We start from the raw sequence: 27,083 nt of genomic DNA on the forward strand, positions 1-27,083 counted from the left end.
TAGGCATATGCGAAAGGACACTCTACCTATAATATTTTGTACTTCTATTTTATATGGATGTGGCACACATGCAAGGGTTGAGACTTGCATTTTGTGGCTACCACACTTTTGTCTCTCTCTCTCTCTCTCTCTCTCCCTCTTATTTTTGTGTGTGTGAGCTTCTCTATGATGCACCTAACCCTAATGTGGAGGTTTGTGTGTGTGAGTGTGTGAGTCCAACACCAACAAGAAGGCCAGGTATGCATGGTTGGCTGCAACACCGATGGGACGAGGAGAGATGGTAAACTCCGAAATGAGTGGGATCAAAGAGAGGGATTTCATTAGGTAGTCCGCTGTACTAGCTCTGTGTCCGAAGGGGTAGGAGGTGAAGGAGTTGGATCTAGACCATCTAGCCAGGCCATTATAAATGGCTAGCCTATGAGCCTCGCCGAGGGCTCAGAAATACTCTCCATAGTCTTTGTGGGCTGCTGTATCCTGTGATGTCCGCTCCAGATCTGTACCCATCGTGTCAATCTCCTAGTACATGGGATCATCTGTCTCAAAGAAGGGTACCTTGCACTTGCGGTGCGGGCATTGAAGTCTCTAGCTAGGAAAATGTCCCCTAGATTGGAAAACTTCATAATGTCACCATAAAGGGGCAGGTACGGGGACTCTCCATGGGTGGCATATTTAGAATTATGCGTCTACTAAAGACCCAATGGGCCTATGAGACCAAAGTGATACAATAATGTCCATGGCATATCTCATCATGGAATGGAAAATAAAATAGAAAGAAAACATGAACATAGCTACAAAACTGTCCATGGAAACTTATCATGGAAATACTAAGAACATGGAAACATGAGAGCAGCATGAGCTCCGAGTGGATGGTATACCACCCTCCAAAATATCAAGCATGGGGCTAGTGAGTATGGCCGTGAGGTCTTCCTCAGCTATGTCACGTGGAAAGGTAGCTCGATGGCAGTGGAGCATGTCCTAGATTTGGAGTTGATGAGGTGATCGTGGTCGACGGGGGGGCCGGGGGCGTCGGGCACGTTGGAGTGCGGAGGCTCGGTCCGAGGTAACTCCTATCGGGCGAGGTAGGTCCGGAGCAACTTGTGGAGGGTCCACAAGATCCACTATATCGGTGTCTTCTTTCTGGGTCCAGAAGAAACTGGTGATGGTTGGCTGGCGAGGGAGGGGGCGGGGTGGTTGGGGTTGAAGCTGTGAATGTGGAGCTCAAGCAGGAAGAGGCCTAGGCAACGTTGGTCCTGGAAGTCAATGATCTTGGAGAGTGGACCAAATCCCTCGTGAAATAGACAGTGAAACCTCCCGCGGATCTCATAGTGTGGTGGGCAGCGGCATATGTAATGCTCCTCCATCTCAACCTCTGTGTAGCATAATCGGCAGATCCTCTTCTCTCCGGGTCTCCGTATGAGCTTCTTGGCTCTGAAGATGCGCTCAGCTCTACTTGTCTCCACTCTGAGGCGATGGGATGAAACCCGTATCTGGCCAATCGCAATCCGTATGGCGTGGGATGATGGGACATGTGAACACTCAAGTAGCCCGGCTGCTAGATTCAGTGAGTGTGAGGAAGTGATCTCTGTAGAAGTGCATCTTTGTGGGGAGCTCCGAAGGTGTGATCCATGTGCAATGGGTGTAGAGGCTGAGAAGATCTAACCGGTTGGTATCCTTGTGAGAGAGTTGGAGAAAGGGGAGTCCAAACTGTACTGAAGGGGGGGTAGGCGGTCCATGCAGAGCCCATATACTGAGAACCAAGTGGAAACTGGTGCATACCATACTCTAGAGTGCCCCTTAAGTGCTAGCTGTCTGGAGGACTCCAGGGCAAGCCTCGAGTACCTGTGGGGATCGCGATGGAGGTATGTGACTGTCTGGAAGAGTGCATCCACTACCATCGAGGCTGTAGCAAACTCTGCTTGGATAATCTGGTGTGGGACTGATGATTTGCTGCTGATCATATGGGAGAACATCATGATCTGGGGCATCTCAACTCGTTGCCAATCCTCATCAGATAAATATGGACCCAGATTGCTGGTCCATACATCAAGGCTGGTGTGACGAGGGTGTCAAAAAGCCAGCCCTTCGTCCTGGGCTCGTGGAATGTGCCTGGAAGCATTGCCGCTCAAGTATGCCGCTCAAGTAAGCACAACGCTGCATAACCCCATGTCACTCTGGCATGTGCTGCGGGAAGCATGGTGAAGCGTGGGCCACTGAAAGTGACACCAAGGTAGACATAGGATGAGACAATCTCCACAAGATCCCCTCTATATTTGAATCTCAATCGAGATGTGAAGGGGCGAGAGATATTGAAGACCATTACCTTGGTTTTACCACGGTTAACAGAGAGGTCCGGCTGAGTGCAAAAGTCATGTAAGGCATCCAACTGTCTTTGAAGCCCCTCGGTTGAGTCTGAGAGGAGGACGATGTCATTTGCATAAAGTAGTATGGGGATCAAAATTCCTACCAGTGTGGGACGAGCCCCGCCTAATCCGTCAATGAAGCTCTAGATCTCATCAATGTAGAGGCCGAAAAGAGTGGGTGATAGATGGCAGCCCTGTTTCACCCCAATAGTGATGGAAATCTCGTGTGATGCCCCTCCTTGGGCTCTCACTCGTCCGGTTACGGACTCATAGAGGGCAATGATGCTCCAAACCATGTCAAATGGGACTCCTATCATCTGTAAATGGTGTAGGAGGAGGGCTCTAGGTACAGTATCAAAAGCTTGTGGAAATCCACAAAGTAGCAGTAATCCTCTGTTGTCGTGCTCTACCCTCCTCGATGATGGCACAGAGGGTGAAGATGTGGTCAAGGGTAGAGTAGCTCCTCCGAAAGCCAGCCTGTCTTGAGGCTCTGCATCCCTGGCTCTCTGCAATGAACTGAGCTCGGCCTCTAGCATTGATTCATAGAGTTTGGCCAATGTGTGGCCAATCATGATCGTCCTGTAATTATTAGGATCAAGTGGATCTCCGGCTTTGAGGATGGGGATGAGCTCAAATCATACGTTAAGGAAACTGAGGAGCAGATCGAAAGTGTGAAGGGGGAAGCCCAAGATGTAGCAAACAGAGCACAAGTTGAAAGAATGCTCAGGGAGGGTGCAGAAGCCAGAGTAGAGGAGGCTTTGATGAAGGTCATGCAGACACGAGAGAAAGCTGAGGTCACTGAAAGAATGACGGAAATGGAAAGACAAAAAAGAGCAGAAGCATAGAAGTAGATCGACAAGCTGAATCGGCTGCATGAAAAACTGCAAAATGATGGGGACGAGGCAGAGGAAGAGCTATCAAAGATGCGACGAGAGAGAGAGAGAGAGAGAGAGAGAGAGAGAGAGAGAGAGAGAGAGAGAGAGAGAGAGAGAGAGAGAGATGAGAGAGAGAGAGAGAGATGAGAGATGAAATGAAATGAAATGAAATGAAATGTTATATTAACGTCTTCAAAAGGCCATAATGACCTATGAGACCAAAAGTTACATCATGGTGGATCTGATACAATGTCTGGATAAAAAAACCCACAGAGAGAGAGAGAGAGAGAGAGAGAGAGAGAGAGAGAGAGAGAGAGAGAGAGAGAGAGAGAGAGAGAGAGAGAGAGAGAGAGAGAGAGAGAGAGAGAGAGAGAGAGAGAGAGAAATGAAATGATATACTAACGTCTCTAAGAGGCCGTAATGGCCTATGAGACCAAAACTGAGAGTACCTCTGAAGTTGGTGTCTCATCAAAGAGAAGAACTAGATGAAATTGAAAAGTACAATAAACTGTTAGTCTTACAATTATAAGAACTGTAAGTAAGACTCCTAGATGATGCTGAGTAGAAAATACTGGAAAATGTATATCAAGTAGATCCATGTATGTTGATCAGTTGAAGTGCTGCCCTCTCCTTAGATCAAATATCTCCGCCATGGGGCTGTCTAGAATGGAGAGGTTGTAGGGTTGCTGGTGCCGAAGAAATCTGTCAGGATCCTTTGTCTAGGTACATCATGGCTCGGTCTCCTGTCTGCCAAGAGGGTCTCTCTGTGTCTCCTAAGCTCAAGTAGGAACAATCCCAGGCAACTCTGATCCTCAAACTCCATGACCCTGCGTAACGGCCCAAAATCCTCTCGGAAGAGGCAGTGATATCTCCCTCGGATCTCATAATAGACTGTACATCGGCAAATGTAGTGCTCCTCCATCTTTGCCTCCTGGTAGCATAGGTGACAAATGCGGTCATCGGAGATCTGATGCACATATCACCCTATCTCAATCCGCAGCTGGTGTGGTGAGGTCCGGATCTGTCCAATGGCACAACGTATCCCATGTGATAGGTGTACATCCATGTACGCTGGGCAGGTTATAAAATCATTTGGTGAGAGGTGTAGAAAATGTCTCTTCTAATGAGCCATTTTCGTGCCTAAGGGCTCAAGGGGACTAGTCCATGTCCTCTCTGTGTACGTTGAAGTTGGAATTTTTTTCCATCACGTTGAAATATAATGGAATTATTCAGATAGCTTCTTTGTAGAGAATTTCCTAAGCGATAAAGCCACTCTCTACCTAGAACCACATCAGTCCTATCCAAGTACATGATGTGGAAGTCCAAAGTTTCTTTATAACCTTGAATTTCCACCTCGATACCATTTATCATGGTATCCCATACCTTCTTGTGAGTACCCTTTGCCACAGAGATCACGTACTTGTGGGGCACTTAGGAATTTTTGGCAACTTCAATTTCTTGATTAACGTATAAGTCAAGAAATTATGTGTGACACTATGATTGATTATTATTCTTACACCTTGACCTCTTATCTTTCTGTGACGCCACATAGCTGATGATAAACAACACATATGTGTGCTGTCCTCAGGGTAAACCTCTACCTCTTTGATCTTTGAAGAACCATTGATTGGTACTTTTTGCATGAGTGCACTTGTTTAGGTGGAGGCGTGCCTTCTTTTGCACCTTCTTGTTTCTTTTTAGGACACTTCCAAGCAGGATGTTCCACACTCAAACACCTATAACAAAGATCTTGTTCCTTGGTCTTTTGATAGTCCTCTTAGGTTTCTCATGTGAGGTTCACTCTTGTTCTTTGAAGGTAGATTTCCTTTTAAAGAACCGTTTGGGCGTAGCTAAGCCTTGCATAGTCTCAGCTTTTCCCTTCCTCTTTGTATCATGATAGATGTGGACTAGTTCTATGTCTTCTTCTAAAGATTTGGGGAGAGCCCTTCTTGACCTTCAACTTATAATTGGGGTCAAGGCTCCTTATGAATCCACTCACTCTTTGAAAGGCATCAAGGCCTTTCAATTTGAGGATCACTTCTCTATAGGTGGCAATGTATCCCCAGGCTGTCTGTGCTCTATCTTGCTCATTTTCTTGCAAGAATTCTTTATATAGGGGTTGCTGAAACTCGTACCAAGTTTCAGGCAACTTCCCAACCTCTCTAAGACTTATCCACCATTTGTAGGCACAGCTTCCTAGTGACAGACTAGTGTCCACCACTTGATCCTCGGGCTGGGTTCTCCTCAACGTATGGAGGTCCTTCCTCTTTTGTAGGTAGGGTATTAATGGAATCTTTGTTTTGGTGTTTTTTTTCGCTTTGAAATTTGGTGGTTTCAAATCTTTATATAAACCAGTAGAAGGTGCGATATAAACCAGTAGAAGGTGCTATATGTTGTGAAGTTACAAAATGCTGACAGTGCACACAGGAGCCTTTGACATACAAGTGGATTGTGCAATTAGTGTGGTGAGTTCACTGAAGAGGACAGAGAAGGGAGGGGAGAGATATAGATATACATATATTACCGTCTTAAAAAGAGTCAGGGTCTATGTGCTCACAGTATATTGCAAAGTAGGAGGTTTAGCAGTTTGAGAAGGTTGGGGTTGAGCAGCTATGCTATGAGATCCTATGCGTTTATTAAGTGTCACTCAACAACTTCAAAGAAGCATTGATTTCTTGCAACTCCATTTCCACTGCAGTCGTGCGAGCTTGTAGTTTACGGTGTGCTTGGCATAGGAGGCCACATAATCATTCTCATTTTCCTGTTCTAGTTCTACATGGATCGATTCTTGTGAAACACCCATTTCTCGATCTCCCTTTCCAATTTCACCTTGTTCAAATTGTTCCTCATTTTCCATTATTTGTTTACCCTTCCTCCTAGTGGACTTAGAAATATTTTCAGTTTCCATTTTAGTTTGCAAGCAAATAAAAAAGAACTGTTCAAGATGGATAAAAGTACTTCCCAAATTTTAGCTGGGACGCACAAAGTCTGGGTCGGATTGAAATTCAGATTTTGTGTAATTTTTTTGATGATCTCTTTGTAGCTTTTTCATTGCTCAAAGACTTTTTGCTTCAATTTGCTCCAAAAAGTACTTCCCGTGCTGGCTTTCCCAATTCGCAAAACTCTTGCTCCATGCCTGGCCATAGCTATAATTTTGTCTTTAATTAAGTACATTGCCGGGCAATAATCTACAAGCCTATACCTTAAGCAAGAGAAATAAGTAGATTTTGGCACTATGTTGTGAGGTGAATCCTAGCCCCATCCAAAGCATGATGAATAGAAGCATGCAATATACATAAGATGGTGTGTGGTAGATCATAGGTGGCAAAGACGACGTGTGGCCAAATGGATAAGCGCAGGTGCACGAAACCAAAATGGAAGGTGTATGGGCGATCCCAGGGAGACGGGCGGCACAGTCTTTTGGAAGAAGGTAAGGCGGCGATGCGGGTTGAAGGGGAACAGTTTGGTGTTTCTTTGGAGATAGATGCAAAGGGGTGGGCTTTAGAGACCGCTAGAGTGGAGACTGCTGAAAAGTGAGTTCCTGCAGTTCAATTTTGTTTGATTGTAGTTAGCAGGCTAAAGTTCTTGTGGTTGATGAAGTTTTGTAGGTAGTAAGTTAGTACAGTGTGAGGAAGCGTAAAGTCGTCCAGAGTAGAGAGTGCAGGGGAAGCGGAGGATCTTGTAGGAGGTGTGTTCCCTAAGATCCTTGAGATGCAGCCTTGTTAGAGACTTGGACCGGATCAACGTTTTGCTCAACTGTTCCTTGCTTTGTTTGAAGGAGATACCTACAGTGTCAGACTGCAGAGACTTTTGATGTTGGTCCTTGGAGAATCTCACTGTTTTGTTGGTGGTTCCATATCTTGACTGAGCTTCATGTCCCAGGGCTGTTGGAACACTGTTGTTTAGTATATCTGAAGAAATCTGAGAGTTTGGGTTGTATCTACTTTGTATGAATACAAAGTCTTTTTGCTTTGATGTTCTAGTTATGGAAAGTATGTTGTTTGATTGAGATCTTGGTGGTAGATATTCTGTGTGTGTCAGTCGGATGACTGGTGAATTGGTTCTGAGTCAGTTGAGTATCAACTGAACCTCAGAACAGTCAGCTGGAAGTGTTGGTGGTTTTGCTTTGACTTGTTGGTGCTTGGGATAAGTGTTTGTGAGTCCCAGCTGACTGACAGAGATTTGTCAGAAGTCAGCAATCAGCAGTTGGATGGATTTGTGATCACAGAGTGCTTCTGTGGCAGGTTTGAGTCAGCTGTAGTCAACCAGGCGTCCAAAAGGCCGGATCCATGTGTGGATAGTGTGTTCTGAGAGTCCAGAAGTGTCTGTTGACGCAGAGGAAAGGATACCTGCATTAGCTGTCAATAGTTGAATGGTTGGGTACAGGAAGTTTTGAGGCAGTTCTGAGCTTACTAATGTCAGCAGAGAGCCTCAAGGGTGATATCTTGATCAGATAAGTGTGGCTTGAGGGTTGGCGGATGGCAGAGGACACCTGAGGGAAGGTCATGTTTTTGTTGAAGGCTTCTGAAGCAGCTGGTTCTGTGTCAGACTGCTGAGGCAGTTTCAGTGGGTTTAGTCAAGTCCAGTCAGAGGGTGTTAGCAGAGGGCAGCTGGCTGTATCAGAGTGGCTCTAAGGGTCAGAAGTTGAGTTTAGATGATGTAGGAGGAAGGTTAGAGAGCCTGGAGGATATTGCCTTGACTGTGGCAAAGGGGAGGTTTTCTGTGTTAGATTTCAGTTTGTTCTGGATCAGCTGGAGGTATTCGTGTCAGATGTCAGGGGGATGGTTTTGTGATTGGGGTGAGCAGCCTGCTTCTGAATTAGGTTACAAGTGAGAATTTGAGCAGTTCCGCATTAGGTGGGAGTTGTTTTGGTCAGCTGGATGTTAGCTGTGGTCAGGAGAGGCTTCTAGGTGAAAGATTTGTGGTATTGGAGGTAAGAGCTTACCTTGGGAGGACAGGTGGAGGAGGCGGTTGGATCAGATAGGGTGGTTGGGAGGGTGTTGATGAGTGTTGAGGTGTCCCATTGAGTCAGCTGGAGGGTTGAGGACAGTTGCAGTGTTGGTTGGTGCTCTTGGAGCTGGGATTTGGGTGTCCACCAGTTCTGATCCCACTGTGTCTTCTTCTTGTGTGCCTGCATATGGTGTAGTAGAGGCCATCACCCAGCCACCACATATCATTTGGTGCCCCACGAAGGAGTAGAAGGCTCTTGTTTAGGGTTTTGGTCAGCTGTTTGGAATCTGCTAGTTGATTGACTCAATACCTATGCTGGTTTTGGATTTGATGTGTTCAGAGGTGAGAAGGGTGAGGATGTCACCGAGTTTGTGAGGAGGATTGAATTGGTGGCTTTGAGCAATGGCAGAGAGGATGATGCCTATAAGTTGAGGATGGCAGATTTGATGTTAGAAGATGCAGCCTGAGAATGGTTTGAATATGAGGGCATGGATGCTGACAGGGAATGCTGGGATAGTTTGAAGGGAGCCTTGAAGAAAGTATGGAAAACCTGACAGCCTAGAAGAGTTATGGAGAGAGCTCCGTAGGCTGAATCAGGGAGAGGATGAAGAGATGTTTGTTTTTGTTTGCAGGTTTGAAGCAGTTTGGAGAAAGCTTCTGAAAGCTTTGGGTGATAATCAGGTGGCAACTGATTTTCTGAAAAAGGAAAGATTTTTTGGTGTTTTGCATGAGAGCATCAAGGTAAAAGTGGAGTTGAAAGATCATGACACATATGATAGGGCAGTAAAGATGGCAATTGAGCAGTGGAGAAAGAGACTGAGGAAGCGGACGCTAGCAAGAAAGGAGAGTGAAGCAAGTAGGTCTATGATGGCCTTGCCCTGAATATGCATGTACGGAGGGAAATTTGTGTGGAAACTCCCAGGTTTGTGGAGTCATGTAGAAAACAAGAGGGTTTGCATCAAGAGGTTCAGAAGCTGACTAATCAAGTAGGAGGTCTGAATCTTGCTGTGTTGGAGATGTTTGGAGTGGATTGGGATCAAATGCAACTCCAGAGTCAGTTTGATGATGTGAATATGGTTGGAGCTGTTATGGGAGTGGCAGAGTCTTCTGATGAATCAGATAAGGAAATAGACTTGGATCAGAGTTTGCTAGAATCAGTAGTGGAAGATATTGGCACTTATGCGCATGGAGTCTTGGAGCCTTTCAGAGGAAGCAGATACAGGTTTGAAAAATGCTGACTGTGTGTTTTCAAGAAAGGACCTAGAGGAAGATGGTGCTGTGAAGCAGGCATCTGAATGTATTTTAGAAGTGGCAAAGGATTCTGGGGATGTTGCGATTGCTGAGTGCGAAGGGGTTGAGCTGCAAGATGCTCCTTTGTGTTTTGTTGATACTTTTTTGAATGATATTGATGCGACCTGCTTTGAAGTGGATGATGGAGATAATGTTGCAGATGTTGTTGAGCTTGTGGATATAGACTATGTGGATATCCAGCCAACTGGCTGTAATGAGTTGGATGAGGGTGACTGCATACAGAATGCTGACTGTTGGAAGCAAACTCAAGGTGTGGATGCGAAAAAGAGTGAGTAGAATGATGGTATCATTGCTGATACTGTTTTGCAGGGAAAAGAGAGCTGTGAGAAGGAAGGCTTGTGACTCCATGGTGGGGGATGATCATTTTTTTTATGTGAATGCTTTAGCTAGTGGGCTGGATGACCATCCATGTAATAAGAAGGGTGTGTTTGAGGAAGAGGAAGATGTTTTTCATGTAGATACAGATGCGTTTGGGAAGTGGCATGAATGCCTGATGGAGGCACATAAGCTGGGAAGAGGGTATGGGTTGTATGGTGTTACCAAGATGTCTTTGGATCATAGTCATAGGGAATGGGCATTTTCAGACTCAGGAATGATGGGGATGGCAACACCTTCCCGTTCCCGTTCCCATTCCCATTCCTGTCCCATGTTACTCTATAGTCACATGGAATGGCCATTCTCAATCTTTTCCGTCCCCGTTCCCCCTCCCCATTTCGCGTCCCATGTGACTAGGCTTTGGATAGAGGGACATAGAGGAGGGCTAGCAGGAGACCTGGCTGGATTGAGCCCTTTGATAAAGGGCAAAGTGCTGAGGGGGTTTGTAAACTCTCTGCAGATTTTTGATCCCGGTGGGTGGATCGATTCAGCGGCATGGTTTTCAAGAGTGCTTTTATATCCTTTGATCTAGCAGGGTTTTGAAGAGTTGGATGCTGCTGTTGATACTGTTAATAGAGTCGAGTGGAGTGTTTTGTGAAAGAGAGCAGTTTCGAGGACAAAGAATGCAGTGAAACACATGAATGTGTTTCACCTGAGGGGGTTGGCTATATGTGAGGTGAATCCTAGCCCCATTCAAAGCATGATGAATAGAAGCATGCAATATACATAAGATGGTGTGTGGTGAATCATAGGTGGCAAAGACAACGCATGGCCAAATGGATAAGCGTAGGTGCACGAAACCAAAATGGAATGTGTATGGGCGATCCCAAGGAGACGGGCGGCACATTCTTCTGGAAGAAGGTAAGGCGGCGACGTGGGTTGAAGGGGAACAATTTGGTGCTTCTTTGGAGACAGATGCAAAGGGGTGGGATTGAGAGGCCTCCAGAGTGGAGACTGCAGAAAAGATAGTTCCTGCCATTCAATTTTGTTGGATTGCAGCTAGCAGGCTAAAGTTCTTGTGGTTGATGAAGTTTTGCAGACAGTAAGGTAATACAGTGTGAGGAAGCGTGAAGTCGTCGAGAGCAGAGTGCAGGGGAAGCAGAGGATCTTGTAGGAGAGGTGTTCCCTAAGATCCTTGCGATGCAGCTCTGTTAGAGACTTGGACCGGAGCAACGTTTTGCTCAACTGTTCCTTGCTTTGTTTTAAGGAGGAGACCTGCAGTGTCAGGCTGTAGAGACTTTTGATGTTGGTTCTTGAAGAATCTCACTGTTTTCTTGGTGGTTCCATATCTTGACTGAGCTCCATATCCCAGGGCTGTTGCGACACTGTTGTTTAGTATATCTGAAGAAATCTGAGAGTTTGAGTTGTATCGACTCTGTATGAATACAAAGTCTTGTTGCTTTGATGTTCTAGTTGTGGAAAGTGTGTTGTTTGATTGAGATCTTGGTGGTAGATCCTCTGTGTGTCTCAGTCGGATGACGGGTGAATCAGTTCTGAGTTAGTTGAGTATCAACTGAACCTCAGAACAATCAGCTGAAAGTGTAGGGGGTTTGCCCTGGCTTGTTGGTGCTTGGGAAAAGTGTTTGTGAGTCCCAACTGACTGACAGAGATCTGTCAGAAGTAAGCAATCAGCAGTCGGATGGGTTTGTGATCAGAGAGTGCTTCTGTGGCAGCAGTACTTAGCTAGGTGTCCAAAAGGCTGGATCCACGTATGGATAGTGTGTTTTGAGAGTCTAGAAGAGTTTGCTGACGCAAAGGAAAGTATACCTGCATCAACTGTCAGATTAGTTGAATGGTCGGCTACAGTCAGTTTTGAGGCAGCTGTGAGCTTACTAATGTTAGCAGAGAGGCTAGCCTCTAGGGTGATATCTCGATCAGATAAGTGTTGCATGAGGGTTGGCGGATGCCAAAGGACACCTGAGGGAAGGTCCTGTTTTTGTTGAAGGCTTCTGAGCAGCTGGTTGTGGGTCAGACTGCTGAGGCAGTTTTCAGTCGGTTCAGTCAAGTCCAGTCAGAAGGGTGTCAGCAGTGGGCAGCTGGCTGGTTCAGAGTGGCTCTAAGGGTTAGAAGATTAGTTTAGATGATGTAGTAGGAAGGTTGGAGAGCATGGAGGACATTTCCTTGACTGTGGCAAAGGGGAGGATTTCTATGTCAGATTTCAGTTTGTTCTGGATCATCTGGAGCTATTTATGTTAGTTGATGATCAGAGGAGGGGCGGCTGTGCTGTGAGAATTGAAGTTCAGTGTTGTAGGAGCCCTCGGGTTACGTGGGCGGATGATTACATGGATCGGGTGAGTCTATTTGTGGTGGACAAGGTGTCCAACTGGGTTTGAAGGTCAGAAGGGAGTCAACTAAGGGGTGTTGACAAGTGTAGTGAGGCTCCGGAGCAAGGGTTTGTGGTTTGTTGACAGTGGAGGACAATCTGTGACTTTGGCGGATGGTTTTCTGACTGGTGCGAGCAGTCTGCTTCCGAAGGAAGTTACAAGTGAGAATCTGAGCAGTTCTGTGTCAGCTAGGAGTTGTTTTGGTCAGTTGGTTGTCAGTTGTGGTCAGGAGAGGCTTCTAGGTGAAAGGTGTGTGGTGTTGGAGGTTAGAGCTTACTTGGGAGGACAGATGGAGGAGGCCGTTGGATCAGATAGGGATGTTGGGAGGGTGTTGAGGTGTCCCATTGAGTCAGTTGGAGGACTGGGGACAGTTGCAGAGTTGGTTGGTGCCCTTGGAGCTGGGATTTGGGTATCCCCTAGTTCTAATGCCACTGTCTTCTTGTGTGCGTGCAGGTGGTGTAGTAGAGGCCATCACCTGGCCACCACACAACGTGAAGAAAGGAAGGTGTCGATTGAGAACACTGGAAGGAAGTAACAGCTGCGAAATAATGTGAGGTGTGCAGGAAAATACTATGAGATGGCTGCTTGTGAAACTCAGTGGATATATTGAAGCAGTAGGGCTGCTATGGTTCAAAAGCATAAAAGAAGCAGATAAGCGCTGCTAAAGGGATCGTTAGATAGCTATGCACGAGCTTAAGCTTGAGAGTGTGCTGCACAGGGAAAGAAATGCTCACATGGGATTACATATTTCAAATTCAGTGGATTTAAACCATTACCGACTAGGTATAGAATGCAAATGACAGCTTCATATGGTGAAGATATAGTCCAAGTACCAAGAAGTAAACATCTAGTTACATAGTTTGTAGTATTTCCTCCTTTGCAAAGATGCCAAGGAAATATGCATTTTGTTTTTTTTGCCTTTTGTTAATAGCTTAGCAAAGTAATTCTATTCAAAGTAGAGTGTCAAGGAGAAGATATCACAGACCCTGGAAATGGGGTTGAGGATGCATATGAGATCCCACATAGGAGTCTGCTCATCTGGCACTCGTTGGGTGTTTCGACTTGGATATTGTACAAGAATGGTAATTCGCAAAAGAAAATACTGTTTATAAGGATGCTCGTGTTGCTTGAGTGTAGTGTCCTGAACAGTGCAAAGAAAGGGAGCGGTCAAATTGAAAAGGGGATAGAGAAAGCTTGGTTAGGTGAAGGAAGATTCCGGGGAAGGGGGTGGGAAGGTGGCAGTGTTGGTGGGAAGGAGATGGCTGGGCTGAAAGGTGGAGGGAGAGCAGGCTAAAAGCTTATAAACAAAGCAAGCCAATAATAGCCTTGTTATTGCTATATAAGTGACCTTATGAGCACGTATGAGTTATTGAGGTATCCACGAGGTAGACAGGAGGGCTACAAGGGAAGTGCAAGACGTCATGGCCATGGAGCTACAAGTTGGGTGGTTCGGCCTAGTGGTATAGGACGCTAGGTTGGGGCCATCGGTACCAAGTAGGCTTATCGCATCATATGATGTGTGTGATGCCGGGTCTATGAAACCTCATTAGGGTTTTAGTTCTAGGTGAGATGATCCTGGACATGGTCTACGTAGATGTTACATTGGTATCTTAGCCTAGATTTGACAATATTGAACACGAGGCATGGAGGTTGTATGTGAAAGTTTTCTCATGCGGGCTAGTTTCCATGGATTAATGTGTGGGAGAGACATGGAAAAGCACGGTCCTATGTGTGGATGTGCAAGGAGCAAGGAGAGAGGAAAGAAGAAAGAAAGAAAGATATACTAAGCATCTACGACCCAATGGGCATATGAGACCAAAGTGATACAATAATGTCCATGGCATATCTGATCATGGAATGGAAAATAAAATAGAAACAAAAACATAGCTATCTCATTGGGGTCACACAAAACCGTCCATGGAAACTCATCATGGAATACCGAGAACATAGAAACATGAGAGGAGCATCAGCCCCTAGTAGATGGTATACCACTATCCAAAATATCAAGCATGGGGCTAATGAGTATGGCCGAGAGGTCTCCCGTAGCTATCTCATGTGGAAAGGTAGCTTGATGGCGGTGGAGCATGTCCTGGATCTGGAGCTGATGAGGGGATCGTGGCCGGCATCCGGGGGGCCGGGAGCATTGGGCACGCTGGAATGGAGAGGTCTATTCCAAGGTAACTCCTCTCGGGCGAGGTAGGTCCCGAGCAGCCCAAGGTGGGTCCACGAGATCCATTGTATGTGTGTCCTCCACCTCCTAGGTTCGGAACAAGCTCGTTATGGTTGGCTGGCGAGGGAGTGGTTGGGGTGGCTTATGCTGAAGCTGTCTCAAGAAAGTGTCCCTCTGTTTGTGGAGCTCAAGCAGGAAGATGTTAGAAGTCATCTCCTGTCCAGTTTTATACACCAGGGCCTTTGTTGTGGGTGTGCCCGCCCTTATGAGGTGTTTTCCCATTTTTCCCCACTCTCCGCATTTTTCCCCTATTTTTTCCATTTTTTCTGAGGCTTGGGAGGGTTGCCAGAGGGTGCCAAGAGCAGTACAGTGCTGGCCGACTGGATGTTTATCAGTCGTGGGCACTCTTGCTGCTGGCCGACTGGTTTTGATCAGTTTTGGGCACCAGATTGCTGGCCGACTGCATTTATGCAGTCGTGGACCTTTTTATCAGTCGTGGGCTTTTCTCTGGCCGACTGCCCTCTAGGGAGGTATATATAGGTCCTCAGCCCCCATACCTCATTTGTATCATTCCTCGGGATCTTCTTGTGTATATAGAGCAGAGTTACACGCCTACATCTCTCTCTCTCTTGTGCTGTTTTTCTGCCTGCGTTTTTGCTCTTGTGTTCCCAGATCTGGTCATCATCTCCGCTGCGTATTTTGACATGGTATCAGAGCCCTAGGCTCTAGATAGGTCTTGGGATTTGTGTGAGCAAGAGGGGGACTGTTTTGTGGCTGATTGGTGGACTGTTTCGGGCTGATCGGGAAGAGGAGAAGCAAGAGGAAGGCGGGCTGATTTGCTGGACAGCCACTTGCAGGTTTTAGTTCTTCTTTGTTCCCACCCAGCCACCCTTTTCAGAGTACATCCCCGCTATGGCAGATCTGTTTGAGATGGCTGAGAGACATGTGAAGATCCCGACACTCCCCACGTTCCCGGTGGACCGTCAGTTGGACGGGAGTAACTACGGCATATGGAAGGTGATGATGGAATCCGTTCTGGAGTCTTACGACCTCGCCGATTTCGTCATTGTTGGGGTTCCACTGTCGGAAGTAGAGGAAGGGGAGTTACCGTCGATCCGAAAGGACCGGGAGGCCCAGACACAGATGTGGGATTGTGTCAACGCCAGGGTCTGTTCGTTTATTTTCCTCAACTGCATACCACAGGTAATCAATCATGTAAAGCACATGACGCTGGCCAGAGGTATATGGCAGCATTTGGCCTCACTTTACAACAGGGTATCGCCCATGAAGAGGATTTCCTTGGAAGTACAGATGCGGGTTATGAGCCCTGCAAAGTCGTCGACGATGCGGGAGCATATTAACAAGCTGCAGGCTCTTCAGCAGGAAGTTCTTCAGGCTGGGAAGGAGATATCGTCAGAGGACATGGCCATAACGTTGCTGTCACATTTGCCCTCTTCGTACTCAGCATTTTACTCCTCTTTGATTACCAGTGGGAGGCTCAGCACCATCACGTGGGAGGAGCTTGTGCCCATGGTCCTGGACCAGGAGGAACAATTTACGAACCCTCCTCAGGGTGGAGGTTCAGAGGCCTTTACTGGCCAACGGTCGAAAGGCCGTAACTCGGGCAAAGGGAAGGCTTCATCGGAGAAGTCTTCTGAGAAGAAGTCCGACGCTGACCGCGAGAAGCTGAAGGCAGAGAGGACCTGTAATGATTGTGGCGAGAAAGGCCACTACTGGAGGCAGTGTCCCAAGCGGAAGACCGAGAAGGGTGAAGACTCCTTAGCAATCATGAAGACTCCGGCTTTTGTGCACCTGGAGGCGATAGACACCGATGCTTCATTTTCTTCAGGCAGGGAGGAGATTGGAGGACTCTCCGCAACGGATACTCGGGAGTGGATTCTCGATAGTGGTGCTTCCAGGCACATGACTCCTTCCCGTTCCGGTTTACAGGATCTCTGCAGGCTTTCTGGTCATATTATTACTGGGGATACGTCCACTATCCCAGTTCACAGTGAGGGCAGGATGGAGATAGTTCCCGATTGGCAGAGGGGGGAAGCATTCCTCCCAGGTGTTGTATGTTCCGGCACTTGGTTTTCATCTGTTGTCAGTGCATCAGGTTTGCAAGACTAGCGTACGGGTGGAGTTTGATGAGCATTTTGTTGCTCTCCGGGACAAAGCAACAGGCCAAGTGGTTTGGGAAGGTGGAGTGGAGAATGGAGTCTACAGGCTTTCAGCACTCTCTCTCCCAGGTCCTCAGGATTGTGATGAGTGGCAGTCTGGTAATGGCTACTCAAGTGTGGATACGTTGCAGGTGCGGGCTTTCCGAGACCAGGTGGTGGATAGCTTGCCAGTAGATGGCAGCAGTTGGCAGGAACTTTCCAGTACTGATGTTGGTAGTTCTTGTGTTCGTAAGTCAGAGGAAGCTGAACAGGTCACTTATGCTCTGATGTCTCGTAGTGTTCGGGACATAGAACCTCCAGTAGATGAGGATGTTCTTTCCACGGGGACCTTTCGGAAAGCCAGGCAGGTGACAGGTGATTACTTGCAGAAGGAGGTGGTTTCTCTAGGCTTTGTGGTTCCGGATTCAGAGGGGGTGGTTGACAGGTTTCATCAGGTTTCCAGGACTTGCTTGTGCACCGTAACAGGTGTTGATCCTTGTGAGCAGTGTGATGTCTCTTTGACTCAGAAGCTGTATGGTTCATTGATCTGGTTGATGGACACCAGATTGGACGGGAGCTTCCTGATGAGGCAGTTGAGCTCTTGGTTGCAGATGTCTCTTTGGGAGGCAGGATTGCGTTTCCTGTGGTTTCTGCGGCGTGCGAAGGATCATGGACTCTTGTACATAGGAGGGGGATTGTTGGATGGAGTCCGACTCCACGGGTGGAGTGACTCGGTTTGGGGAGGAGATCCGGACACGAGGAGATCTACTTATGCCCCAGGAGCAGTTTTACGGAGCAGGAGGAGGTTACATTGCAGGTTTGGGCTTCCACTGGAGGAACCCATGGTCATCCGAAGGCACTTTGTTCGTGAACAGATCGTTGCTGATGACATCTTGCTGGAGTTTTGTTCGACGGAGGACAGTACGGTGGACCTCTTCACGAAGTCGCTCTCTCAGGACTTGCTCAGGCGGCACCCCAGCTCTCAGTGGTTGGTTTCACAGCCAGGAGCTGAGAGGGGGTGTTAGAAGTCATCTCCTGTCCAGTTTTATACACGAGGGCCTTTGTTGTGGGTGTGCCCGCCCTTATGAGGTGTTTTCCCATTTTTCCCCACTCTCCGCATTTTTCCCCTATTTTTTCCATTTTTTTTGAGGCTTGGGAGGGCTGCCAGAGGGTGCCAAGAGCAGTACAGTGCTGGCCGACTGGATGTTTATCAGTCGTGGGCACTCTTGCTGCTGGCCGACTGGTTTTGATCAGTTTTGGGCACCAGATTGCTGGCCGACGCATTTATGCAGTCGTGGGCTTTTCTTTATGCTGGCTGACTGCCCTCTAGGGAGGTATATATAGGTCCTCAGCCCCCATACCTCATTTGTATCATTCCTCGGGATCTTCTTGTGTATATAGAGCAGAGTTACACGCCTACATCTCTCTCTCTCTTGTGCTGTTTTTCTGCCTGCGTTTTTGCTCTTGTGTTCTCAGATTTGTTCCCAGATTCGGACAAGCGTTGCCTAGGGCTCTTCTGTCACGAGTAACAACACTCAATTTTTTAACGAGTAACAATTACATTTTTGACATGTTTATTGAACTCATGTGTGGCCTGAAGGGACGTCTGTATACAACCGCCACATCTACAAGGCTGTGGGGGCTCCAAGCAAATAGCAAGCGTGCGTGATCACTGGGTGGCTTTTTGATTAAACCATATCTGATTACTTGGACTTGCTTTAAAGGTTAAAAGTGGAATCTTCTTCTTGTGAACAAATAGCAGGTTGGTATGTGTGTGGGCATTAGGAGAGATCATAGTTGCATGAAATGGAAATGGCTGATGCCTATGCGATCATCAACAGAAACGGCTTGATACTAGGAAGCGGAAATGGCTAGGAAACAGTAATTCTTTAATGGTACATAGTATACATTAAAGGTAAAATTGTGAAATTAAATATGAATGAGGGAAAAAGTTGAGAGGAATAGAGGAGTAAAGTGGGGTGGATCATGATTTGGAGGAGATGTCGAGATGAAGTTTGGAAAAAACTAAAACTTAGAAGCGAAAATTTGCAAGGGGAATCTGGAGAGGGGATTAGAAAATTCAAATGGAAACGACTCAAGAGAAACATCATTTCTGCAGTTTTGTCTAGGCTTTGGCCGTTTCCTATTACTATGAGAGAGACGCATATACAGAAAGATGCATTCTATGTGCAGGAATATATACATGTGTAGTAACAGCTGTGGATATTCAGGGGCAGCTCTGGAACAATCTGAATCATCGCTGATTGTTTAAATACTTCATTTTGGTTGCGAAGGCTTTTGTCTTGTGTTTTTTGAATGATTGAAATTTGCTAATGGGGCTCTTACTCACAATTTCTTATGTATTGTCAGTAAATTACCTTCTTTGCATGGTTGCAGCTTTATCGATGCTCTGTTAGCCGTCTGCCAGCTTCTGCCCTTGCTGTGTCATGTATAATGGCTTTGGATGAAGGACTGCGTAAACCCTTTTACAATTACTTTCTGGCTTCTCTATGGGGGCATACTTATTCTTGGGCAAACAATCCTGGTGGAAACCCTGATTTTGAATGGGCTTCTTTTGCTGAGATATTGATGCAATGGTGCAACAAAGTTAGTGCGGTTCGGGCTTGCAAAACTGTTGGTTCATCTTCTGCTTGGCAATTTTTGTTGAACAGTAGCATGCACAGAAGGAACAAAAATGTGTATGCTGGTCTTTCTGCACCTGCTGTATTATCAAAACTGGACACAAATTCTGGAGGAGATCAGATGAAAGGCATTGGCCAGGAACCCCCAGAATACACAGGCATTTTGAGTGAAGTCCTAATTATTCTCCATGCAGTGTATGAAGATCACAAACTGGATTCCTTGCACTGGAGGTAGAGCCATCCCTAACAAATCTGGTGAATCTTAGAGAGGCCAAACTTTGGGGTTCACCACAATATTGATCAATATAGTTCTAAAATGTGTGTGTTGCTATTGGAGCTTTTAGAATAGGTTAAGGAGATCCCGGTTTGCGTTCTCTTTCATTGCCACCAGTACAAAGAAATTAATATTATGGATGAATAGAAGCTCACTGATTGAAATGCCTCTCTTGAAAATTGTGCAATATTCAGTCAAGCTTAAAATTGCAAGAAATTTCTACTTGAACCTTCTTTGTAACTTCATAGGCTCTCACCAGTGTGGAAGTGTTAGTGAATTTTCATTCATGAAATGACAAACAGCTTCTGTGCTTCTAAGCAGGGAATTACAACCGCTTTCATCTTTGCTAGGTTGCATGGCATCCTCGTTATCTGAGTGGAATTATCTTGATCATTATGCTCGAGATTTCCCTGATCTGTTTGAGCTTTTCCAAGGAGATTCTCCTCGTAGGAATTGGCAGGCTCTTAAAGTGCCCTTCAACATATTTCAGTGGCTGGAGAGATGCATGAGAGAGAGAGAATCGAATACCTTGGGTGATAAACTGCCCTTTCTATATGCAAATGAACATTCCATGTGCGTAAACTTTACACGGAAGGTGGTTGCATTCTATGAACTACTTGCGTGCAGAGATGCAATTTTGGGTGTTCTCCCATCTGGAGTACATGTCCACATTGCAGGTGGAAGTTTTCAAACTCCTGAGCAGAGATTAGTTTTGGCAATGGTTGGAGAAAGCTTTGGTTTGGCAGACCTTGATCGTTTACCAGCAGGAGTTTCTCTCCCGCTACGCCATGTAAATGCTATATCTTTCTTTGACATACATGTAAACACGGTACCTTGTTTAGCATAATAACTTTGATTCTTAGAAGTACATAATGAAAAAGATACAGAAGCTGTATGCTGTTCATACCATTAATTATCCATACATTGAACTTGGTTGCTGCAGGCTTTGAACAGCTGTAGGGAGGCACCTCCTCCAGATTGGCCTGAATCTGCTTTTGTTCTTGTTGGTCGTGAAGACCTCGCTTCAATGTGCATTGAGAAACAAACGCATGCAAATGTGACACGTATGGCAGCACCATACATGCTACACTTACAACCTGTACCTGTTATCTCATCTGAAAGTGACTCTCATGAGAATATAAATACAGATTTGATTTCTTCTGTGGACATAGTAAACGATGGCATGGAACACATGTTCAATGGGACAATCCAGCTTCGTTTTGGACGCGATCTTCGTCTGAATGAGGTAGGCTCATATTAAGGAACTCAGCAGATGGAATTCTTTTAGTAGACAAAAAAACTTGATTGTAAAAGGTACGGTCAAAGTTTTTGGTCTCATTTAGCTGCCATGAATTTGTGGATTCAGAGGTTTTTCCAGTTTATTTCAACATTCAGGTTACAGATCAACTCTTTGTTGATGTTTGTAGAGTTTTTGTTGTCTAAGTAAGTTCTGATCATTTGGTGCAGGTTAGGCGGCTTCTGTGCTCATCAAGGCCTGTTGCAGTTCGCATGGCGAACCCACCAGATGTCAGTGATCCTGACATTGTGGCTCAGCAACAGGTACATGCCAAAAGAGTTCCATCTGGAAAAGTTAATTCAGGTCATTGAAATTTTTTAAAGATATGAAGGGGAGCTCGTATCTCTCTTTCTGGCAAGAAAACTAATTTGGAGGAGAGACTGATTTAAGTTGTGACTTTTTGGGTTTTGCATAATCATGTGGTCATTATTGTTTACGTTTTCAATGTCGTGCCCAAATGTTGTTCACTGCATTTACCTAATACTTGCTTAAGTATCCTGAAAAATTGCAGGCACAACTATGGCAGCTTGCTCAGCGGACAACTTCTTTAGCTTTTGGTCGAGGAGCCTTCACGCTTGCGACTATGCGGACCCTTCTAACAGAGGTACGAGTCTTAGGGTACATATTCACATCCATACAAAGATGCACGTTCATAAATACTCACAGATACATACACATAAATTACTGCAGCTACTGCAGCTCTTTGATTTTCTTTCTACTCAGTATTCTGTTAATTGCTTGGCAGGTGTTAACCATTCCAAAGCTAGTCTTGGCTGGACGCCTTCCTTCACAGCATGATGCCACTGTATGTTGGAATGAATACATGTGATTTTAATGTGGCAAGTGCTTTCCATTTTAGGTCACTCCAGAGTTCTTGTGTTCAGTTCTGATCAAAGTTGGTCCTCTTTTATCACTGATGAGAAGATTTCAACTTGTTAGCTTATGCTATACATGCTAATCAAGGGAAGCCAAATAGCTCGCTGATCTAGGAAAATTTTACCTTGTTAATGTATTCTAAAACCTTCTGAAACCCTGCAGCATGCACTTGTCAAAGAATGCCAAAACGTTGTCTAATCAAAGAAAAGCACATCTCGTATCTATATTCTAAAACCCTGGAGGATGATTTTTATATATAAGATGCGGGCTACAATCTGGTTGATTTACTTCAAAATGATGGCACTTTAAACGGCTTACCAGGTCTAGATTGAAAAAATCCTCATGTTAGCAGGGAGGAGAATGAAATCATGCTAATTACTGCAGAGTTGATACTTGGGTTGGGACTTCTGAGGCCTCCACAAAACTGTCTATAGTTGTTAACAACAAGAATATCACCCGCTGCAGCAGGTTCTGCCTGTAAAGATGCCCAATATCTTTGTCTGTTGTCACAAATTCGGATGATTCAGTTGCCTATTAGCTAGAGATTTGAACGGTTCATCTTTGATAGAAATGAAGCAGTACTGTGTATTCGTCATTTCTAAATGTAGCTTTCTCCTAAATATCCCCTGACGTTGTTGGATTAAGTTTTGCCTAGCTTATTACACTCACATTTGATTGGTCTAATGGTTTACGTGTCAAGGGCATATTAAGGTGTTGTAACTACGCCTTTAATAAAGATCTGACTACCCTTCTTTGGTGTGTTATCAGTCCTGTATTGTTCTTTACATCTAATACTATGGTTCATAATGCCGTATGCATTGTCTATTGTCTAGAGTCTATTGATTGTTCTGACCTTGTGTTGTCCTGAAGGATTAAAATATCTGGATTTGAAGGTCGTAAAGCCTTGCGTGATTGAATTTTGGAGTGAAATAATTCTCTCTACATCACACTAGATATTTCTTTGCTCGTATCATTAGTTTCTAGGTATTGGTATCAGAAAGAGTCCTCTCTATGGTTACAGGTGAATTTGGATTCTAGTACCGGGAATCTTTCTGACTTGACATCATGGCCAGAATATCATAATGGTGTTGCAGCTGGATTACGACTGGCTCCTTGTCAGGTCAAAGTCAAAGCACTTTCTGTTTTATATTTGAAATTACAAGAGAATGTTTTTTGTCTAAAATTTGCATTCTGGCTTTCAGGATAAGATCACCCGAACGTGGATTGTATATAACAGACCGGACGAGCCGAATTTTGCACATGCCGGTTTACTAATGTCTCTTGGGCTTCAGGGTCATCTTCGGGTTCTTGCGGCAACTGATGTGTATCGATACCTTTCTCAGGTTGTTTTGACTTGTCTTTTGGAATAGATAGTCAAGGAGTAAAGAACTGAATTGAGCATGATACTGACACTCTAGTTTTTCACCAGGAGCATGAAGCCACAACTGTAGGCATATTGCTTGGGATGGCAGCAGCACATAGGGGAACGATGGATCCTGCAATCTCAAAGGTCATTCCCAAAATTGAAGTTTCGTCCAAGTTGCATATTGAAGTTTTCATCCAAGTTGCATATTGAAGTTTTCATCCAAGTTGCAACGAGTTGATATTGTGCTAATTCTTTCTATCTTTAGTGGTGCATATGCCCTTTCAACTCTCTTTTTTGTTGTAATAATTGTTTCTACTTGTTATGATCCTTAGTGCTAGGCTTCATTACCTGCTCGTACAGGGTGTTCCACCTCCTCCCGAAAGGGATGAGCTCGCGTATCTCGGGAGGGTCTTCCCCTCGTGCAGGGAGCAGATAGGGAGGGAAAGGCCTAAGCTGCGCGAGGATGGTATGGGACCTATAAAAAATATTTTGAATAAAAAAAAAGAAAGAGCTCTGTTTATTATCTGTATCTGCTTCTGTTTGTTCCTCCCCTTCCAACTACGCTGGGTTTTCTATATCGATCTCACATTGGATGGTGCATCCTAGGACTAGGAAAACACCTCACCGGAGCATAGCCAAAATTAGATTGAAAAATAAGGTAAAGAATTTTTTAAGGCCATATCCCCTGCTCTGAATCAATGAGAATCCTTTTTTTTTCGATGGGGCTTTTCTTTTATAAGGGAATAAGGAAAGAGCATTTCGAATCCCTCGCTCGTTGGCTTTTTTCAATAAATAATGTGGAGAGAAATAGATTCTAGCTCTAGATTAATCAGCCGCATCAGGATAGTCTAACCCAGTTTCTCGATCTCGACCAGCCGAGTTGGTTAATTCTTAATTCCACTGCGGGTGAGTGATCATTTGATGGAGGAATAGCGAGGTAGGGAACCCAGCGGTAGAATGTCACCTTGGTGTGGCATGAGTCACCAGTTTAAGCCTGATTTCTCTAAACTTAATCCAAACGTTTGTATTCCTGTCCCCCTCGATGGATTGGAAGAGGCTTGTGGGATTGACATAAAGCGGTAGGGGCGTATACACTGTGGGTGAGCTTCAAGCTAATACGAAATGGAGAAACCCAAGTTGTGCCTGGAGATAGGGGACTACTCTCAATAAGGTTCATCTATGGCAATTTCGAATCAGCTTCATCTATGTAGAAAGAAGCTATAAGTGACGCAACTACGAATCTCATGGAGAGTTCGATCCTGGCTCAGGATGAAAGCTGGCGGCATGCCTAACACATGCAAGTCAGACGGGAAGCATCTTCGTGGTGTTTCCACTGGCGGACGGGTGAGTAACGCATAAGAACCTGCCCTTGGGTGGAGGACCCTATATCTCCGGAGCTTTGACAGAAACTCGGTACACACCTTTGTATGAATGTATGCTCTTGTGTGTGTGTGTGTGTGCGCGCGCGCGCGCGCGTGGGGTGTGTGTGTGGGAGCATATATTGATACTAAGTTCTACACCCACTATTGGGCACCGATGACGTTAGTGGGGATGTCGTAGTATCTAGTCCATACTATGAATGATGGAGTGGATGGTTTATTGTCTTATGGATGACTACCATGAGGTTGTAAATTGCACTTTCTTGTAAGGTGAATTTGAGCATGTTCCTGAATCATCTAGGTATATACCATTCCCAAAACCTTCTTTTCCAAATTAGCGGTGTTATTATCTGAAACATTTGCACTGCTTGCAGTCCATCTTTTGGTGAAAATTGGAAGACCATTGTCGTTGCCTGTTGTTGATCCAAGCTAACTATATAGTACAAACATGAGCACAAATTTCAGTGGAAGGTCTTCCTCTTTGACTTGACTGTGTTTTACCTTCATTTGAATGGCGTTGCCCTTTTCCCCCTACTCTGATGGTTTATTGTAACTGAAGATGGTCTTTGGATGAGGCTGACTGACAACCTAATATGTGGAACGAGTTCATTAGGGATGAGGTCGGTCGGCCACTTGGTGCATCTCGTTAGATGCAGTGGTCAGTATGGGAGAGATGTGCATATATAGTTCTTGCTTGGAAGACTTTAAAGAGTCTTCCGGTGGATCGGACAGTTGCATCCATTCAGCATCTTAGGGGGTCTTGCATACGTATTGATCAGATCGATGTAGCTATACCGCATGAGTGGTTCTTTGGGATCTTTCATGGAGATTATCATCCGAGATGGATGGGAGTTTTTTCTAGGACAGGTGTACCTTTGCAGGTCATTACTCTCTCGGGCCATGAGGCTATAGATTGCATTATCTATTCTATCATCCCTGGATGGAGATTGACGAGATGTAGCATGGAGGGGATCATCCTAGACACCAGGCTTAGTCTAGTGAGGATTGTTGGTCGTTCGGGGAAGTATTGGTTTCTCCTCAGATAGTGACTCATGGCTCTTGGTGTTTGTGGCTTTATGGTGGCTGTGCTGCTAGTGAGGCGCAATATATTAATGAAGAGTTGGAAGATGGATGGCAAGATTACATTCAGAAATGGACAGGAGGAGACGTGGAGCTCATGAGACGCTTGGAGGATGAGCGGCTAGTGTATCGAAATGCCAGCCACGCATTTGGTAGACAGACTGCATGCATGCGAGAGAGACAGCTTCAGCCAGTCTCATGGTGGGAGAAGTATGGGATCAGTAGCTCTCACTTGGTGAGTGCAACTCTAAAAGGCAAGTCTGTTATTTACATAATACATTGATGAATGATGATTATACTTGGTACACTGTACTTACAAAGTTTCTGTATTTTAATGGCAGAAACGTCTTGCCATTTGAGTCCTCTCACAGGATTGCAGTTCGGGTCCTGTTGAGAGAAAATAGAGCACATGGGTCCTTTTCCATATAGAAAAGAGGAATAGGTTGTCTACTGCTCAGTTGGAGTGATTGGTGTATTGCCATTGCAATCTCCGCCTAATTGAGTAGTCCGGCAATCCGATAGAGCCTTGCCAAGTCAATGTCGATAAAATCGACATTAAGAAGATGAAAGATGTCCCAGAGATTCCTCATGAGGAGCGCGACATATATGCCATGTTGTATGAGGAATTGATGGCACCTGCTCATGGCACATCAGCATCTACAGTAGGTGCTAGTACCAGTGTAGCAGCTGAGATGAGTGCGGTAGCATCATCCTCTTCTGAGAGTGACGTTTAGTCTACTGAGGAGACTACTGATGAGCACATCGAGGATGTTGAGGATTGAGTGCCCAGACTCCAGATTGAGGACTCTAGTCTTTGGGGCTATCAAGCTTCTCTAGTTTACTGTTTGTCATGCATGATTGCATCTATCAGGGTTCAACATGCTTTATTTTGTGTATTTCAGAGTTAAGTTTACTTTTTTTGTTTCAGCTCAGGATTCAAGGTTTTTGTGATCACTTTGAGTGCCATTATTGAGTAGTTGCCATTATTGATGATGAAACCCAGATCTTGATTCTTGATGTTGCCAGTTTATTTATGCCAATTGGCGAGTGACTAAGTTGGGTGCCCACTGTAATTGGGTCACCCAGATTCTTTAGTTTTAGCTTGTAAACATGTTTTAATGTGTAAATGATGCATGTTTAATATTGTTTTGTAGGGAAGGCAATATATTTTTAACATATTATAAACTTGCGGGCCAGGATGAATACAATCAATGAATACAAAACAAACAAATATGCCAATGTGGGATATCCAAATCGATTTTGATGTTGAGGCACGAGATCTCTGATGCCGAGCACATCACGAGGATGACTCACAAGTATCTCTCATCGGGCTAGTATCAGGTCCAATATCCAAATCCAAATCCAAATCCAACGAATCCAAGTCCAATGAACCCAAGTCTAAGCTCCAAGTCCCAGTCCAAGTCCAAATTCAAGTTCAAGTCTAAAGCCAAATCCAAATCCAAGTCTAGTTCCAAATCCACATCCAAATCCAAATCCAAGTCTAGATCCAAGTTCAAGTTCGAGGTCCAAAACCAAATCCAAGTCCAGATCCAAGTTCGAGTTCTAGATCCAAATCGAAATCCAAGTCCAGATCCAAGTTTAAGTTCTAGGTCCAAATCCAAGAATCACTCACTCTTCCCATGAG

General features: G+C 45.2%; 1 protein-coding gene across 3 annotated transcripts in view; it reads left to right on the forward strand.

Annotated features, from left to right (window-relative positions):
• The window catches only part of EMB2771 (E3 ubiquitin ligase), a 175,855-nt gene that overhangs the window by 29,734 nt on the left and 119,038 nt on the right, over positions 1 to 27,083 (forward strand). For all 3 annotated transcript variants that reach the window (XM_086793451.1, XM_086793452.1, XM_086793454.1), the window contains exons 10-18: positions 18,922 to 19,397; positions 19,762 to 20,230; positions 20,384 to 20,686; positions 20,908 to 21,000; positions 21,249 to 21,341; positions 21,483 to 21,542; positions 22,635 to 22,733; positions 22,816 to 22,956; positions 23,043 to 23,123. In XM_086793451.1, the coding sequence (XP_086649577.1) occupies positions 18,922 to 19,397; positions 19,762 to 20,230; positions 20,384 to 20,686; positions 20,908 to 21,000; positions 21,249 to 21,341; positions 21,483 to 21,542; positions 22,635 to 22,733; positions 22,816 to 22,956; positions 23,043 to 23,123 (1,815 nt within the window). The remainder of the gene's footprint in view (positions 1 to 18,921; positions 19,398 to 19,761; positions 20,231 to 20,383; positions 20,687 to 20,907; positions 21,001 to 21,248; positions 21,342 to 21,482; positions 21,543 to 22,634; positions 22,734 to 22,815; positions 22,957 to 23,042; positions 23,124 to 27,083) is intronic.

Source organism: Cibotium barometz, chromosome 59 (assembly GCF_041138505.1).
Source record: "Cibotium barometz isolate CiBa-2024 chromosome 59, ASM4113850v1, whole genome shotgun sequence".
NCBI classification, from domain to species: Eukaryota; Viridiplantae; Streptophyta; class Polypodiopsida; order Cyatheales; family Cibotiaceae; genus Cibotium; species Cibotium barometz.